General features: G+C 45.7%; 1 protein-coding gene across 1 annotated transcript in view; it reads right to left on the reverse strand.

The window, feature by feature from the left end:
* arl15a (ADP-ribosylation factor-like 15a) overlaps positions 1-18,510 on the reverse strand; it is a 321,282-nt gene that overhangs the window by 224,313 nt on the left and 78,459 nt on the right. Inside the window, exon 2 of the mRNA XM_031829578.1 lies at positions 13,240-13,384. Within this exon, the coding sequence (XP_031685438.1) occupies positions 13,240-13,384 (145 nt within the window). The remainder of the gene's footprint in view (positions 1-13,239; positions 13,385-18,510) is intronic.

Here is an 18,510-nt window from a genome sequence, read left to right on the forward strand (position 1 = left end):
ACTAACATGTAGAAGAGAGACAGTCAGACTAACATGTAGAAGAAGAGAGACAGTCAGACTAACATGTAGAAGAAGAGAGACAGAGTCAGACTAACATGTAGAAGAGAGACAGAGTCAGACTAACATGTAGAAGAGAGACAGTCAGACTAACATGTAGAAGAGAGACAGTCAGACTAACATGTAGAAGAAGAGAGACAGGGTCAGACTAACATGTAGAATAGAGACAGTCAGACTAACATGTAGGAGAAGAGAGACAGTCAGACTGACATGTAGAAGAAGAGAGACAGGGTCAGAAAACATGTAGAAGAAGAGAGACAGAGTCAGACTAACATGTAGAGAGAGACAGTCAGACTAACATGTAGAAGAAGAGAGACAGTCAGACTGACATGTAGAAGAAGAGAGACAGAGTGAGACTAACATGTAGAAGAGAGACAGTCAGACTAACATGTAGAAGAATAGAGACAGTCAGACTAACATGTAGAAGAGAGACAGTCAGACTAACATGTAGAAGAGGAGAGACAGTCAGACTGACATGTAGAAGAAGAGAGACAGAGTGAGACTAACATGTAGAAGAGAGACAGTCAGACTAACATGTAGAAGAATAGAGACAGTCAGACTAACATGTAGAACAGAGACAGTCAGACTAACATGTAGAAGAAGAGAGACAGTCAGACTAACATGTGGAAGAGAGACAGTCAGACTAACATGTAGAAGAAGAGAGACAGTCAGACTGACATGTAGAAGAAGAGAGACAGTCAGACTAACATGTAGAAGAGAGACAGTCAGACTAACATGTAGAAGAAGAGAGACAGTCAGACTAACATGTGGAAGAGAGACAGGGTCAGACTAACATGTAGAAGAGAGACAGTCAGACTAACATGTAGAAGAAGAGAGACAGTCAAACTAACATGTGGAAGAGAGACGGTCAGACTAACATGTAGAAGAAGAGAGACAGGGTCAGACTAACATGTAGAAGAGAGACAGTCAGACTAACATGTAGAAGAAGAGAGACAGTCAGACTAACATGTAGACGAAGAGAGACAGAGTCACACTAACATGTAGAAGAGAGACAGAGTCAGACTAACATGTAGAAGAGAGACAGTCAGACTAACATGTAGAAGAAGAGAGACAGTCAGACTAACATGTAGAAGAAGAGAGACAGTCAGACTAACATGTAGAAGAGAGACAGCCAGACTAACATGTAGAAGAAGAGAGACAGGGTCAGACTAACATGTAGAATAGAGACAGTCAGACTAACATGTAGGAGAAGAGAGACAGTCAGACTGACATGTAGAAGAAGAGAGACAGGGTCAGACTAACATGTAGAAGAAGAGAGACAGAGTCAGACTAACATGTAGAAGAGAGACAGTCAGACTAACATGTAGAAGAAGAGAGACAGTCAGACTGACATGTAGAAGAAGAGAGACAGAGTGAGACTAACATGTAGAAGAGAGACAGTCAGACTAACATGTAGAAGAATAGAGACAGTCAGACTAACATGTAGAAGAGAGACAGTCAGACTAACATGTGGAAGAGAGACAGTCAGACTAACATGTAGAAGAAGAGAGACAGGGTCAGACTAACATGTAGAAGAGAGACAGTCAGACTAACATGTAGAAGAAGAGAGACAGTCAGACTAACATGTAGAAGAAGAGAGACAGTCAGACTAACATGTGGAAGAGAGACAGGGTCAGACTAACATGTAGAAGAGAGACAGTCAGACTAACATGTAGAAGAAGAGAGACAGTCAGACTGACATGTAGAAGAAGAGAGACAGAGTGAGACTAACATGTAGAAGAGAGACAGTCAGACTAACATGTAGAAGAAGAGAGACAGTCAGACTAACATGTAGAAGAGAGACAGTCAGACTAACATGTGGAAGAGAGACAGTCAGACTAACATGTAGAAGAAGAGAGACAGTCAGACTAACATGTAGAAGAAGAGAGACAGTCAAACTAACATGTGGAAGAGAGACAGTCAGACTAACATGTAGAAGAAGAGAGACAGTCAGACTAACATGTGGAAGAGAGACAGTCAGACTAACATGTAGAAGAAGAGAGACAGGGTCAGACTAACATGTAGAAGAGAGACAGTCAGACTAACATGTAGAAGAAGAGAGACAGTCAGACTAACATGTAGAAGAAGAGAGACAGAGTCAGACTAACATGTAGAAGAGAGACAGTCAGACTAACATGTAGAAGAAGAGAGACAGTCAGACTAACATGTAGAAGAAGAGAGACAGGGTCAGACTAACATGTAGAATAGAGACAGTCAGACTAACATGTAGGAGAAGAGAGACAGTCAGACTGACATGTAGAAGAAGAGAGACAGGGTCAGACTAACATGTAGAAGAAGAGAGACAGAGTCAGACTAACATGTAGAAGAGAGACAGTCAGACTAACATGTAGAAGAAGAGAGACAGTCAGACTGACATGTAGAAGAAGAGAGACAGAGTGAGACTAACATGTAGAAGAGAGACAGTCAGACTAACATGTAGAAGAATAGAGACAGTCAGACTAACATGTAGAAGAGAGACAGTCGGACTAACATGTAGAAGAAGAGAGACAGTCAGACTAACATGTAGAAGAAGAGAGACAGTCAGACTAACATGTGGAAGAGAGACAGTCAGACTAACATGTAGAAGAAGAGAGACAGGGTCAGACTAACATGTAGAAGAGAGACAGTCAGACTAACATGTAGAAGAAGAGAGACAGTCAGACTAACATGTAGAAGAAGAGAGACAGAGTCAGACTAACATGTGGAAGAAGAGAGACAGTCAGACTAACATGTAGAAGAGAGACAGTCAGACTAACATGTAGAAGAAGAGAGACAGTCAGACTAACATGTAGAAGAGAGACAGTCAGACTAACATGTAGAAGAAGAGAGACAGGGTCAGACTAACATGTAGAATAGAGACAGTCAGACTAACATGTAGGAGAAGAGAGACAGTCAGACTGACATGTAGAAGAAGAGAGACAGGGTCAGACTAACATGTGGAAGAGAGACAGTCAGACTAACATGTAGAAGAAGAGAGACAGGGTCAGACTAACATGTAGAAGAGAACAGTCAGACTAACATGTAGAAGAAGAGAGACAGTCAGACTAACATGTAGAAGAAGAGAGACAGTCAGACTAACATGTAGAAGAAGAGAGACAGTCAGACTAACATGTGGAAGAGAGACAGGGTCAGACTAACATGTAGAAGAGAGACAGTCAGACTAACATGTAGAAGAAGAGAGACAGTCAGACTAACATGTAGAAGAAGAGAGACAGAGTCAGACTAACATGTAGAAGAGAGACAGAGTCAGACTAACATGTAGAAGAGAGACAGTCAGACTAACATGTAGAAGAAGAGAGACAGTCAGACTAACATGTAGAAGAAGAGAGACAGGGTCAGACTAACATGTAGAATAGAGACAGTCAGACTAACATGTAGGAGAAGAGAGACAGTCAGACTGACATGTAGAAGAAGAGAGACAGGGTCAGAAAACATGTAGAAGAAGAGAGACAGAGTCAGACTAACATGTAGAAGAGAGACAGTCAGACTAACATGTAGAAGAAGAGAGACAGTCAGACTGACATGTAGAAGAAGAGAGACAGAGTGAGACTAACATGTAGAAGAGAGACAGTCAGACTAACATGTAGAAGAATAGAGACAGTCAGACTAACATGTAGAAGAGAGACAGTCAGACTAACATGTAGAAGAGGAGAGACAGTCAGACTGACATGTAGAAGAAGAGAGACAGAGTGAGACTAACATGTAGAAGAGAGACAGTCAGACTAACATGTAGAAGAATAGAGACAGTCAGACTAACATGTAGAACAGAGACAGTCAGACTAACATGTAGAAGAAGAGAGACAGTCAGACTAACATGTGGAAGAGAGACAGTCAGACTAACATGTAGAAGAAGAGAGACAGTCAGACTGACATGTAGAAGAAGAGAGACAGTCAGACTAACATGTAGAAGAGAGACAGTCAGACTAACATGTAGAAGAAGAGAGACAGTCAGACTAACATGTGGAAGAGAGACAGGGTCAGACTAACATGTAGAAGAGAGACAGTCAGACTAACATGTAGAAGAAGAGAGACAGTCAAACTAACATGTGGAAGAGAGACGGTCAGACTAACATGTAGAAGAAGAGAGACAGGGTCAGACTAACATGTAGAAGAGAGACAGTCAGACTAACATGTAGAAGAAGAGAGACAGTCAGACTAACATGTAGACGAAGAGAGACAGAGTCACACTAACATGTAGAAGAGAGACAGAGTCAGACTAACATGTAGAAGAGAGACAGTCAGACTAACATGTAGAAGAAGAGAGACAGTCAGACTAACATGTAGAAGAAGAGAGACAGTCAGACTAACATGTAGAAGAGAGACAGCCAGACTAACATGTAGAAGAAGAGAGACAGGGTCAGACTAACATGTAGAATAGAGACAGTCAGACTAACATGTAGGAGAAGAGAGACAGTCAGACTGACATGTAGAAGAAGAGAGACAGGGTCAGACTAACATGTAGAAGAAGAGAGACAGAGTCAGACTAACATGTAGAAGAGAGACAGTCAGACTAACATGTAGAAGAAGAGAGACAGTCAGACTGACATGTAGAAGAAGAGAGACAGAGTGAGACTAACATGTAGAAGAGAGACAGTCAGACTAACATGTAGAAGAATAGAGACAGTCAGACTAACATGTAGAAGAGAGACAGTCAGACTAACATGTGGAAGAGAGACAGTCAGACTAACATGTAGAAGAAGAGAGACAGGGTCAGACTAACATGTAGAAGAGAGACAGTCAGACTAACATGTAGAAGAAGAGAGACAGTCAGACTAACATGTAGAAGAAGAGAGACAGTCAGACTAACATGTGGAAGAGAGACAGGGTCAGACTAACATGTAGAAGAGAGACAGTCAGACTAACATGTAGAAGAAGAGAGACAGTCAGACTGACATGTAGAAGAAGAGAGACAGAGTGAGACTAACATGTAGAAGAGAGACAGTCAGACTAACATGTAGAAGAAGAGAGACAGTCAGACTAACATGTAGAAGAGAGACAGTCAGACTAACATGTGGAAGAGAGACAGTCAGACTAACATGTAGAAGAAGAGAGACAGTCAGACTAACATGTAGAAGAAGAGAGACAGTCAAACTAACATGTGGAAGAGAGACAGTCAGACTAACATGTAGAAGAAGAGAGACAGTCAGACTAACATGTGGAAGAGAGACAGTCAGACTAACATGTAGAAGAAGAGAGACAGGGTCAGACTAACATGTAGAAGAGAGACAGTCAGACTAACATGTAGAAGAAGAGAGACAGTCAGACTAACATGTAGAAGAAGAGAGACAGAGTCAGACTAACATGTAGAAGAGAGACAGTCAGACTAACATGTAGAAGAAGAGAGACAGTCAGACTAACATGTAGAAGAAGAGAGACAGGGTCAGACTAACATGTAGAATAGAGACAGTCAGACTAACATGTAGGAGAAGAGAGACAGTCAGACTGACATGTAGAAGAAGAGAGACAGGGTCAGACTAACATGTAGAAGAAGAGAGACAGAGTCAGACTAACATGTAGAAGAGAGACAGTCAGACTAACATGTAGAAGAAGAGAGACAGTCAGACTGACATGTAGAAGAAGAGAGACAGAGTGAGACTAACATGTAGAAGAGAGACAGTCAGACTAACATGTAGAAGAATAGAGACAGTCAGACTAACATGTAGAAGAGAGACAGTCGGACTAACATGTAGAAGAAGAGAGACAGTCAGACTAACATGTAGAAGAAGAGAGACAGTCAGACTAACATGTGGAAGAGAGACAGTCAGACTAACATGTAGAAGAAGAGAGACAGGGTCAGACTAACATGTAGAAGAGAGACAGTCAGACTAACATGTAGAAGAAGAGAGACAGTCAGACTAACATGTAGAAGAAGAGAGACAGAGTCAGACTAACATGTGGAAGAAGAGAGACAGTCAGACTAACATGTAGAAGAGAGACAGTCAGACTAACATGTAGAAGAAGAGAGACAGTCAGACTAACATGTAGAAGAGAGACAGTCAGACTAACATGTAGAAGAAGAGAGACAGGGTCAGACTAACATGTAGAATAGAGACAGTCAGACTAACATGTAGGAGAAGAGAGACAGTCAGACTGACATGTAGAAGAAGAGAGACAGGGTCAGACTAACATGTGGAAGAGAGACAGTCAGACTAACATGTAGAAGAAGAGAGACAGGGTCAGACTAACATGTAGAAGAGAACAGTCAGACTAACATGTAGAAGAAGAGAGACAGTCAGACTAACATGTAGAAGAAGAGAGACAGTCAGACTAACATGTAGAAGAAGAGAGACAGTCAGACTAACATGTGGAAGAGAGACAGGGTCAGACTAACATGTAGAAGAGAGACAGTCAGACTAACATGTAGAAGAAGAGAGACAGTCAGACTAACATGTGGAAGAGAGACAGTCAGACTAACATGTAGAAGAAGAGAGACAGGGTCAGACTAACATGTAGAAGAGAGACAGTCAGACTAACATGTAGAAGAAGAGAGACAGTCAGACTGACTGTAGAAGAAGAGAGACAGAGTGAGACTAACATGTAGAAGAGAGACAGTCAGACTAACATGTAGAAGAAGAGAGACAGTCAGACTAACATGTAGAAGAGAGACAGTCAGACTAACATGTGGAAGAGAGACAGTCAGACTAACATGTAGAAGAAGAGAGACAGTCAGACTAACATGTAGAAGAAGAGAGACAGTCAAACTAACATGTGGAAGAGAGACAGTCAGACTAACATGTAGAAGAAGAGAGACAGTCAGACTAACATGTGGAAGAGAGACAGTCAGACTAACATGTAGAAGAAGAGAGACAGGGTCAGACTAACATGTAGAAGAGAGACAGTCAGACTAACATGTAGAAGAGAGACAGTCAGACTAACATGTAGAAGAAGAGAGACAGGGTCAGACTAACATGTAGAATAGAGACAGTCAGACTAACATGTAGGAGAAGAGAGACAGTCAGACTGACATGTAGAAGAAGAGAGACAGGGTCAGACTAACATGTAGAAGAAGAGAGACAGAGTCAGACTAACATGTAGAAGAGAGACAGTCAGACTAACATGTAGAAGAAGAGAGACAGTCAGACTGACATGTAGAAGAAGAGAGACAGAGTGAGACTAACATGTAGAAGAGAGACAGTCAGACTAACATGTAGAAGAATAGAGACAGTCAGACTAACATGTAGAAGAGAGACAGTCAGACTAACATGTAGAAGAAGAGAGACAGTCAGACTGACATGTAGAAGAAGAGAGACAGTCAGACTAACATGTAGAAGAGAGACAGTCAGACTAACATCTAGAAGAAGAGAGACAGTCAGACTAACATGTAGAAGAAGAGAGACAGTCAGACTAACATGTGGAAGAGAGACAGTCTGACTAACATGTAGAAAAGAGACAGTCAGACTAACATGTAGAAGAAGTGAGACAGTCAGACTAATATGTAGAAGAAGAGAGACAGTCATACTAACATGTAGAAGAAGAGAGACAGTCAGACTAACATGTAGAAGAAAAGAGACAGTCAGACTAACATGTAGAAGAAGAGAGACAGTCAGACTAACATGTAGAAGAAGAGAGACAGTCAGACTAACATGTGGAAGAGAGACAGAGTCAGACTAACATGTAGAAGAGAGACAGTCAGACTAACATGTAGAAGAAGAGAGACAGTCAGACTAACATGTAGAAGAGAGACAGATTCAGACTAACATGTAGAAGAAGAGACAGTCAGACTAACATGTGGAAGAGAGACAGTCAGACTAACATGTAGAAGAAGAGAGACAGTCAGACTAACATGTAGAAGAGAGACAGAGTCAGACTAACATGTAGAAGAAGAGACAGTCAGACTAACATGTGGAAGAGAGACAGTCAGACTAACATGTAGAAGAGAGACAGTCAGACTAACATGTAGAAGAGAGACAGTCAGACTAGCATGTAGAAGAAGAGAGACAGTCAGACTAACATGTAGAAGAAGAGACAGATTCAGACTAACATGTAGAAGAAGAGACAGTCAGACTAACATGTGGAAGAGAGACAGTCAGACTAACATGTAGAAGAAGAGAGACAGTCAGACTAACATGTAGAAGAGAGACAGAGTCAGACTAACATGTAGAAGAAGAGACAGTCAGACTAACATGTGGAAGAGAGACAGTCAGACTAACATGTAGAAGAGAGACAGTCAGACTAACATGTAGAAGAAGAGAGACAGTCAGACTAACATGTAGAAGAAGAGAGACAGTCAGACTAACATGTAGAAGAGAGACAGTCAGACTAACATGTAGAAGAAGAGAGACAGTCAGACTAACATGTGGAAGAGAGACAGAGTCAGACTTACATGTAGAAGAAGAGAGACAGTCAGACTAACATGTGGAAGAGAGACAGTCAGACTAACATGTAGAAGAAGAGAGACAGGGTCAGACTAACATGTGGAAGAAGAGAGACAGTCAGACTAACATGTGGAAGAGAGACAGAGTCAGACAACATGTAGAAGAGAGACAGTCAGACTAACATGTAGAAGAAGAGAGACAGTCAGACTAACATGTGGAAGAGAGACAGTCAGACTAACATGTAGAAGAAGAGAGACAGTCAGACTAACATGTAGAAGAGAGACAGAGTCAGACTAACATGTAGAAGAAGAGAGACAGTCAGACTAACATGTAGAAGGACTGATTGAATTGTAATAGAATTGACTCTGAAACATTTGTTGGACCTCTTAAAAAATCATTTGAAAATCTACTTCCCCACATCCAGAATATTCCAACGAAACGTTTAGCGAATTATTTCAAAACCACCAACATGTTGAGTTAACAAGAGATGACATTTGAAAACACAAGTGTGTTTTAGTGTCAGGGTTACCAATACAGAGCAGTGTTTGAGATGGTTGTGGTTCCTGTTTAACAACAATCTAAACCATATGATCCCAACTCTAAACCCAGAGCTTTTCAACATGTTGAGAAGAACACAGTTTTGCAAAACTCTCCTGCAGGTGTACTGTACCTGCATTCAACAGCAGAGGCTCTCTCTCATCCAACCATCTGTCTGTCTGTCTGTCTGTCTGTCTGTCTGTCTGTCTGTCTGTCTGTCTGTCTGTCTGTCTGTCTGTCTGTCTGTCTGTCTGTCTGTCTGTCTGTCTGTCTGTCTGTCTGTCTGTCTGTCTGTCTGTCTGTCTGTCTGTCTGCCTGCCTGCCTGTCTGCCTGTCTGCCTGTCGGTGTCTGTCTGTCTCTGTCTGTGTCTGCCTACCTGCCTGCCTGCCTGCCTGTCTGTCTGTCTCTGTCTGTGTCTGCCTACCTGCCTGCCTGTCTGCCTGTCTGTCGGTCTGTCTGTCTGTGTCTGTCTGTCTCTGTCTGCCTGCCTGCCTGTCTGCCTGTCTGTCTGTCTGTCGGTCTGTCTGTCTCTGTCTGCCTGCCTGCTTGCCTGCCTGCCTGCCTGTCTGTCGGTATGTCTGTCTGTCTGTCTCTGTCTGCCTGCCTGCCTGTCTGCCTGTCTGTCTGTCTGTCTGTGTCTGCCTACCTGCCTGCCTGTCTGTCTGTAGCCATCGGTAGACAGTAAGCATGCTGAGAGCTTCATCTTAACCCTACCTTCAGAAGGGTTGCCAGAATAACTCCCCACATAGGTAAATAACGGCTGTATTTTATCTATTAAAGCCCCAGCAGACAGCCAGAGGACGGGGTTTTCCTCCCTCCCTGCACTCAGAGTAATGTCTTTATATTTAGCCGTGGGTTTGAGGTTGAAGTGGCAGTGAGCAAAGGCAACTCTGGACTGTGTCTGCGGAGAAGAAGGAGAATAATCATGGCCCAATCCCTGAGGTTTAGGGGTACGGGAAGAGGAATGGAGAGTGGAGAGAGGAGAGGGGAGAGGGGAGAGGGGAGGAGAGGGGAAGGGGAGAGGGGAGAGAGGAGAGAGGGACAGAGGGGGGAGAGGGATGGAAAGGGGAGAGAGGAGAGGGATGGAAAGGGAAGAGAGGAGAGGGGATAGGATAGGATAGGGGAGAGGGATGGAGAGGAGAGAGACGAGAGGGGAGAGGAGATAGGAGAGAGGATAGGGTAGAGGAGAGAGTATAGGGTAGAGGAAAGGGGATAGGGTAGAGGGATGGAGAGGGGAGAGAGGAGATGGGAGAGGAGCGAGGGTAGAGGAGAGGGGATAGGGTAGGGTAGAGGAGAGAGAAGAGAAGAGAAGAGAGAGGATAGGGGAGAGGAGAGGGAAAGGAGAGAGGGGATAGGGGGAGGAGAGGAGATAGGGTAGAGAGAGGAGAGGGGAGTTGGTAGATGAGAGGGGATAGTGTAGAGGAGAGAGGAGAGGTTAGAGGAGAGAGGAGGGGAGAGGGGAGGGGAAAGGGCGAGGGAATAGGGTAGAGGGTAGAGGAGAGGGGAAAGGGGAGAGGAGAGCAGAAAGGGGAGAGAGGGAGGAGAGGGGATTGGGGAGAAGAGAGAGGCGAGAAGGGAGAGGGATGGAGAAGGGAGAGTGGAGATTGGAGAGTGGAGGGGGGATAGGATAGAGGACAAGAGATAGGGGAGAGGAGAGAGGGGAGGGGAGAGGTGAGAGGGGAGAGGAGGAGGAGAGGAGAAGGAGAGGGGAGTGTAGATTGGACAGGGGAGAAAGGAGAGTGGAGATGGAAGAAAAGCGGAGCAGGGTGATGTTTTTTGGCAGAGTGATATACTCGTTTTGGCAGGGGTGATATACTCGTTTTGGCAGGGGTGATATACTCGTTTTGGCAGGGGTGATATACTAGTTTTGGCAGGGGTGAAATTCTAGTTTTGGCAGGGGTGATATACTCGTTTTGGCAGGGGTGATATACTCGTTTTGGCAGGGGTGATATACTCGTTTTGGCAGGGGTGATATACTCGTTTTGGCAGGGGTGATATACTCGTTTTGGCAGGGGTGATATACTCGTTTTGGCAGGGGTGAAATTCTAGTTTTGGCAGGGGTGATATACTCGTTTTGGCAGGGGTGATATACTCGTTTTGGCAGGGGTGAAATTCTAGTTTTTGCAGGGGTGATATACTAGTTTTGTCAGGGATGATATACTCGTTTTGGCAAGGGTGATATACTCGTTTTGGCAGGGGTGATATACTCGTGTTGGCAGGGGTTATATACTCGTTTTGGCAGGGGTGATATACTCGTTTTGGCAGGGGTGATATACTCGTTTTGGCAGGGGTGATATACTAGTTTTGGCAGGGGTTATATACTAGTTTTGGCAGGGGTGATATACTCGTTTTGGCAGGGGTGAAATTCTAGTTTTGGCAGGGGTGATATACTAGTTTTGTCAGGGATGATATACTCATTCTGGCAAGGGTGATATATTCGTTTTGGCAGGGGTGATATACTCGTGTTGGCAGGGGTTATATACTCGTTTTGGCAGGGGTTATATACTCGTTTTGGCAGGGGTGATATACTAGTTTTGGCAGGGGTGATATACTCGTTTTGGCAGGGGTGAAATTCTAGTTTTGGCAGGGGTGATATACTAGTTTTGGCAGGGGTGATATACTCGTTTTGTCAGGGATGATATACTCGTTTTGGCAGGGGTGATATACTCGTGTTGGCAGGGGTGATATACTCGTGTTGGCAGGGGTGATATACCAGTTTTGGCAGGGGTGATATACTAGTTTTGGCAAGGGTGATATACTCGTGTTGGCAGGGGTGATATACTAGTTTTGGCAAGGGTGATATACTCGTTTTGGAAGTTGTGATATACTAGTTTTGGCAGGGGTGATATACTAGTTTTGTCAGGGATGATATGCTCGTTTTGGCAGGGGTGATATACTCGTTTTGGCAGAGGTGAAATTCTAGTTTTTGCAGGGGTGATATACTAGTTTTGTCAGGGATGATATACTCGTTTTGGCAAGGGTGATATACTCGTTTTGGCAGGGGTGATATACTCGTGTTGGCAGGGGTTATATACTCGTTTTGGCAGGGGTGATATACTCGTTTTGGCAGGGGTGATATACTCGTTTTGGCAGGGGTGATATACTAGTTTTGGCAGGGGTTATATACTAGTTTTGGCAGGGGTGATATACTCGTTTTGGCAGGGGTGAAATTCTAGTTTTGGCAGGGGTGATATACTAGTTTTGTCAGGGATGATATACTCATTTTGGCAAGGGTGATATATTCGTTTTGGCAGGGGTGATATACTCGTGTTGGCAGGGGTTATATACTCGTTTTGGCAGGGGTTATATACTCGTTTTGGCAGGGGTGATATACTAGTTTTGGCAGGGGTGATATACTCGTTTTGGCAGGGGTGAAATTCTAGTTTTGGCAGGGGTGATATACTAGTTTTGGCAGGGGTGATATACTCGTTTTGTCAGGGATGATATACTCGTTTTGGCAGGGGTGATATACTCGTGTTGGCAGGGGTGATATACTCGTGTTGGCAGGGGTGATATACCAGTTTTGGCAGGGGTGATATACTAGTTTTGGCAAGGGTGATATACTCGTGTTGGCAGGGGTGATATACTAGTTTTGGCAAGGGTGATATACTCGTTTTGGAAGTTGTGATATACTAGTTTTGGCAGGGGTGATATACTAGTTTTGTCAGGGATGATATGCTCGTTTTGGCAGGGGTGATATACTCGTTTTGGCAGAGGTGATATACTCGTGTTGGCAGGGGTGATATACTAGTTTTGGCAGGGGTGATATACTCGTGTTGGCAGGGGTGATATACTCGATTTGGCAGGGGTGATATACTCGATTTGGCAGGGGTGATATACTCGATTTGGCAGGGGTGATATACTCGATTTGGCAGGGGTGATATACTCGATTTGGCAGGGGTGATATACTCGATTTGGCAGGGGTGATATACTCGTGTTGGCAGGGGTGATATACTAGTTTTGGCAGGGGTGATATACTCGTGTTGGCAGGGGTGATATACTCGATTTGGCAGGGGTGATATACTCGATTTGGCAGGGGTGATATACTCGATTTGGCAGGGGTGATATACTCGATTTGGCAGGGGTGATATACTCGATTTGGCAGGGGTGATATACTCGATTTGGCAGGGGTGATATACTAGCCCTAAGCCTTATCTTCTTCTGAAAAAGAGAAAGCTTTCTGGGATTTCTCTCGCCCCTCGTTCTTTCTTTCTGATCATGGAAGACAATATAATAGTTTTGTCAACAGATAAATCAATAGATAGATAGACAAGGCATTCTGTGTGTGTGTGTGTGTGTGTGTGTGTGTGTGTGTGTGTGTGTCGGTACCTGTGGTAGGACCGATGCCGTGGCTCCCCTCATTACACAGCCACGCCAGTAGGCTGCTCTTGCCGGCCCCGGTCAGTCCGATACACACCACATCATACTCTGGTCTGGACGGGGGAGGTCCTTTACAGCACAGTGCCCGGAAACACTACAGAGAAACAAGAACACAGAACATTTGAATAATCATCACAGCGTCTTCTATTAGACAATGGTAATATTAATAGCTGGTGGTAGGGGGAACTACCTACCTGCCTGTCTGCCTGCCTGTCTGTCGGTCTGTCTGTGTCTGTCTGTCTCTGTCTGCCTGTCTGTCTGGAGTTTAACAAAACTCCTATCTCCTTGTCAAGTGAGATCTGTGTGTGTGTGTGTGTGTGTGTGAGTGTGAGTAGAGGCTGGTGGGAGGAGCTATAGGATGCTGGTGGGAGGAGCTATAGGAGGACGGGCTCCTCCCACCAGCCTCATATAGCCCCTCCCACCAGCATCGTATAGCCCCTCCCACCAGCCTCCTATGGCTCCTCCCACCAGCATCATATAGCTCCTCCCTCCAGCCTCCTATAGCTCCTCCCACCAGCCTCCTATAGCTCCAATGACCCTGTCCTCCTATAGCTCCTCCCACCAGCATCCAAAAGATCCTCCCACCAGCATCCTATAGCTCCCCCCACCAGCATTATATAGCTCCAATGAACCAGTCCTCATATAGCTCCTCCCACCAGCATTCTACAGCTCCAATGAGCCAGTCCTCCTATAGCTCCTCCCACCAGCATCCTATAGATCCTCCCACCAGCATCCTAATAGCTCCAATGAGCCAGTCCTCCTATAGCTCCTCCCACCAGCATCCTATAGATCCTCCCACCAGCATTCTACAGCTCCAATGAGCCAGTCCTCCTATAGCTCCTCCCACCAGCATCCTATAGATCCTCCCACCAGCATTCTACAGCTCCAATGAGCCAGTCCTCCTATAGCTCCTCTCACCAGCATCCTATAGCTCCAATGAGCCCGTACTCCTACAGCGCCTCCCATCAGCATCCTATAGCTCCTCCCATCAGCATCCTATAGCTCCTCCCACAAGCATCCTATAGCTCCAATGAGCCCGTCCTCCTATAGCTCCTCCCACCATCATCCTACAGCTCCTCCCACCAGCCTCCTACAGCTCCTCCCACCAGCCTCCTATAGCTCCAATGAGCCCGTCCTCCTATAGCTCCTCCCACCAGCATCCAAAAGATCCTCCCACCAGCATCCTATAGCTCCCCCCACCAGCATTATATAGCTCCAATGAACCAGTCCTCATATAGCTCCTCCCACCAGCATTCTACAGCTCCAATGAGCCAGTCCTCCTATAGCTCCTCCCACCAGCATCCTATAGATCCTCCCACCAGCATCCTAATAGCTCCAATGAGCCAGTCCTCCTATAGCTCCTCCCACCAGCATCCTATAGATCCTCCCACCAGCATTCTACAGCTCCAATGAGCCAGTCCTCCTATAGCTCCTCCCACCAGCATCCTATAGATCCTCCCACCAGCATTCTACAGCTCCAATGAGCCAGTCCTCCTATAGCTCCTCTCACCAGCATCCTATAGCTCCAATGAGCCCGTACTCCTACAGCGCCTCCCATCAGCATCCTATAGCTCCTCCCATCAGCATCCTATAGCTCCTCCCACAAGCATCCTATAGCTCCAATGAGCCCGTCCTCCTATAGCTCCTCCCACCATCATCCTACAGCTCCTCCCACAGCCTCCTACAGCTCCTCCCACCAGCCTCCTATAGCTCCAATGAGCCCGTCCTCCTATAGCTCCTCCCACCAGCCTCCTACAGCTCCTCCCACCAGCCTCCTATAGCTCCAATGAGCACATCCTCCAATAGCTCCTCCCACCAGCCTCCTATAGCTCCTCCCACCGGCATCCTATTGCTCCAATGAGCCCGTCCTCCTACAGCTCCTCCCACTGGCATCCTATTGCTCCTCCCACCAGTGTGCAGGTGAATGACCACTAGAGTCTCTATGCAGTAACACATTAAGAGGTACTGGGAACTGTGATTGTTTAAAGCAGCTCAGTACAGTTGTATTAACTAAACCAGACACCTATAACCCCCTTGTCTCTCTTTGCCTTCGGAAAGAATTCAGACCCCTTTTTTCCCACAATTTGTTACATAGTTACATTACAGCCTTATTATTAAATCCCCCCCCCCCCCCCATCAACCTATACACAATACCCCATAATGACATCACAATACCCCATAATGACAAAGCGAAAACAGGTTTTTAGACATTTTGGGGAGATAATAATTAGTAATTTACATGTACATTGTATTCAGACCCTTTGCAGGTGCATCCTGTTTCCATTGATCATCCTTGAGATGTTTCTACAACTTGGAGTCCACCTGTGGTAAATTCAATTGATTGGACATGATTTTGAAAGGCACACACCTGTCTATATAAGGTCCCACAGTTGACAGTGCATGTCAGAGCAAAAAACCAAGCCATGAGGTTGAAGGAATTGTCCGTAGAGCTCCGATACAGGATTGTGTCGTGGCACAGATCTGGGGAAGGGTACGAAAACATTTCTGCAGCATTCTTAAATGGAAGACGTTTGGAGCCCCCAAGACTCTTCTTGCTCAAACTGAGCAATCGGCAGAGAAGGGCCTTGGTCAGGGAGGTGACCAAGAACCTGATGGTCACTCTGACAGAGCTCCAGATTTCCTCTGTGGAGATGGGAGAGGCATCCAGAAGGATAGGTATCTCTGCAGCACTCCACCAATCAGGTCTCTATGGTAGAGTAGCCAGACGGAAGTCACACCTCAGTAAAAGACACATGACGCATGAATTTTTCAAAAGGCACCGAAAGGACGAGAAACAAGGTTCTCTGGCCTGATGAAACCAAGATTGAACTCTTCAGCCTGAATGCCGAGCATCACATCTGGAGGAAGCCGGGCACCATCCCTACGGTGAAGCATGGTGGTGGTAGAATCATTATATTTTTTATTTTATTTAACTAGGCAAGTCAGTTAAGAACACATTTTTACTTACGATGACGGCCTACCCTGGCCGAACCCGGCCGACGCTGGGACAATTTTGTGCCGCCCTATGGGACTCCCAATCACAGCCAGATGTGATACAGTCTGGATTCGAACCAGACTGTATCACTGGTGTGATGCCTCTTGCACTGAGATGCAGTGCCTTAGACCACCACAGTGCCTCAGACCACCACAGTGCCTCAGACCACCACAGTGCCTCAGACCACCACTGTGCCTCAGACCACCACTGTGCCTCAGACCACCACTGTGCCTCAGACCACCACTGTGCCTCAGACCACCACAGTGCAGTGCCTCAGACCACCACAGTGCAGTGCCTCAGACCACCACAGTGCCTCAGACCACCACAGTGCCTTAGACCACCACAGTGCCTCAGACCACCACAGTGCCTCAGACCACCACAGTGCCTCAGACCACCGCAGTGCCTCAGACCGCTGCAGTGCCTCAGACCACCACAGTGCCTCAGACCACCACAGTGCCTCAGACCACCACAGTGCCTCAGACCACCACAGTGCCTCAGACCACCACAGTGCCTCAGACCGCTGCAGTGCCTCAGACCAACAGTAGGGAGCTCGTCATGTTGTGGGGATGTTTTTCAGCGGAACTCTGGAACTGAGTTGACCATCAGAGACTGGGAGACTAGTCGGGATCGAGGGAAATATTAACGGAGCAATGTACAGAAAGATCCTTGATGAAAGACCTGCTCCAGAGCGCTCAGGACCTCAGACTGGGGAAAAGGTTCACCTTCCAACAGGACAACGACACTAAGCACACAGCTTCAGAACAAGTCACTGAATGTCCTTGAGTGGCCCATTCAGAGCCCGGACTTGAACCCGATCGAACAGCCCTGGAGACACTTGATTCTACAAGCTAGGCATTATCTGTTCTATACAATAGGTTTCTATCTGAACGTTTTATAACCAGAAAGACATTTGACGTGGTAAACAGCCTAATGAAACCCAGCCGCTTTAAGCATGGGGATCAGTAGCAGAACATGGTTCCTTCCTCAGACATAACAGAGTCCCCTGGTCTAGGAGCCCCAGCCAGCCAGACAGATAGCAAAGCAGCCAGACAGACAAACAGACATCAATGGGTCTATCTGCAACAAACACCTCTCTCTCTCTCTCCCTAACCCCCCCTGGTTCCCGTCCCTTCCCCAGAGCCCTCTGATCTAGTAGCCTGTGAACCAGGGTCACCCTGCCAAAACACGCTGCCTGTTTGAAGGAGACATGGGGAATCTGTTTGAAGGAGACATGGAGAATCTGTTTGAAGGAGACATGGAGAATCTGTTTGAAGGAGACATGGAGAATCTGTTTGAAGGAGACATGGAGAATCTGTTTGAAGGAGACATGGAGAATCTGTTTGAAGGAGACATGGAGAATCTGTTTGAAGGAGACATGGAGAATCTGTTTGAAGGAGACATGGAGAATCTGTTTGAAGGAGACATGGAGAATCTGTTTGAAGGAGACATGGAGAATCTGTTTGAAGGAGACATGGAGAATCTGTTTGAAGGAGACATAGAGAATCTGTTTGAAGGAGACATGGAGAATCTGTTTGAAGGAGACATAGAGAATCTGTTTGAAGGAGACATGGAGAATCTGTTTGAAGGAGACATGGAGAATCTGTTTGAAGGAGACATGGAGAATCTGTTTGAAGGAGACATGGAGAATCTGTTTGAAGGAGACATAGAGAATCTGTTTGAAGGAGACATTGAGAATCTGTCCGACCAACGGAATCAGACAAGGCAACAGCCGGCCGATGTAGACCTAGCAACACGACTCTTTGGTGTCTGTGTGTGTGTGGCAATCCGACCCCCCCCCCCCCTCCTGGCTTCCCTGTGACCCCTCTTCAGAGTCTGCTGCTACCCTGAGACAGGAAACATTCCCCCAAACCACCACATTGGAGGAACAGAATGTCACCTGTGTGTGTGTGTGTGTGTGTGTGTGTATGTGTGTCATACAGGAGCCAGGATAGGGAACTAAAGCTGCTGGGCTTGTTTGAGGAGCCCCTGCCTAGAAAACGACCAATAATTGTCCGAGCCCGATATTGGCCTTTTTCTAGTCTATCTAAACTGCTACTGTGCCAGACGCCATTCTCCTCCTGAGCCACAAACACTGTCCTGCTGAGGAATGTCTAGCAGCTCATTATCCAAAAAGGAAGGTGCAGTATTGAGAAAACAGATGAATTGGACACAATAACCAAAACCCTGATGCAAATATTACTTTAAATCACTAATAATAATGCATG

The sequence above is a fragment of the Oncorhynchus kisutch genome, linkage group LG8, assembly GCF_002021735.2.
Source record: "Oncorhynchus kisutch isolate 150728-3 linkage group LG8, Okis_V2, whole genome shotgun sequence".
Lineage (NCBI taxonomy): Eukaryota > Metazoa > Chordata > Actinopteri > Salmoniformes > Salmonidae > Oncorhynchus > Oncorhynchus kisutch.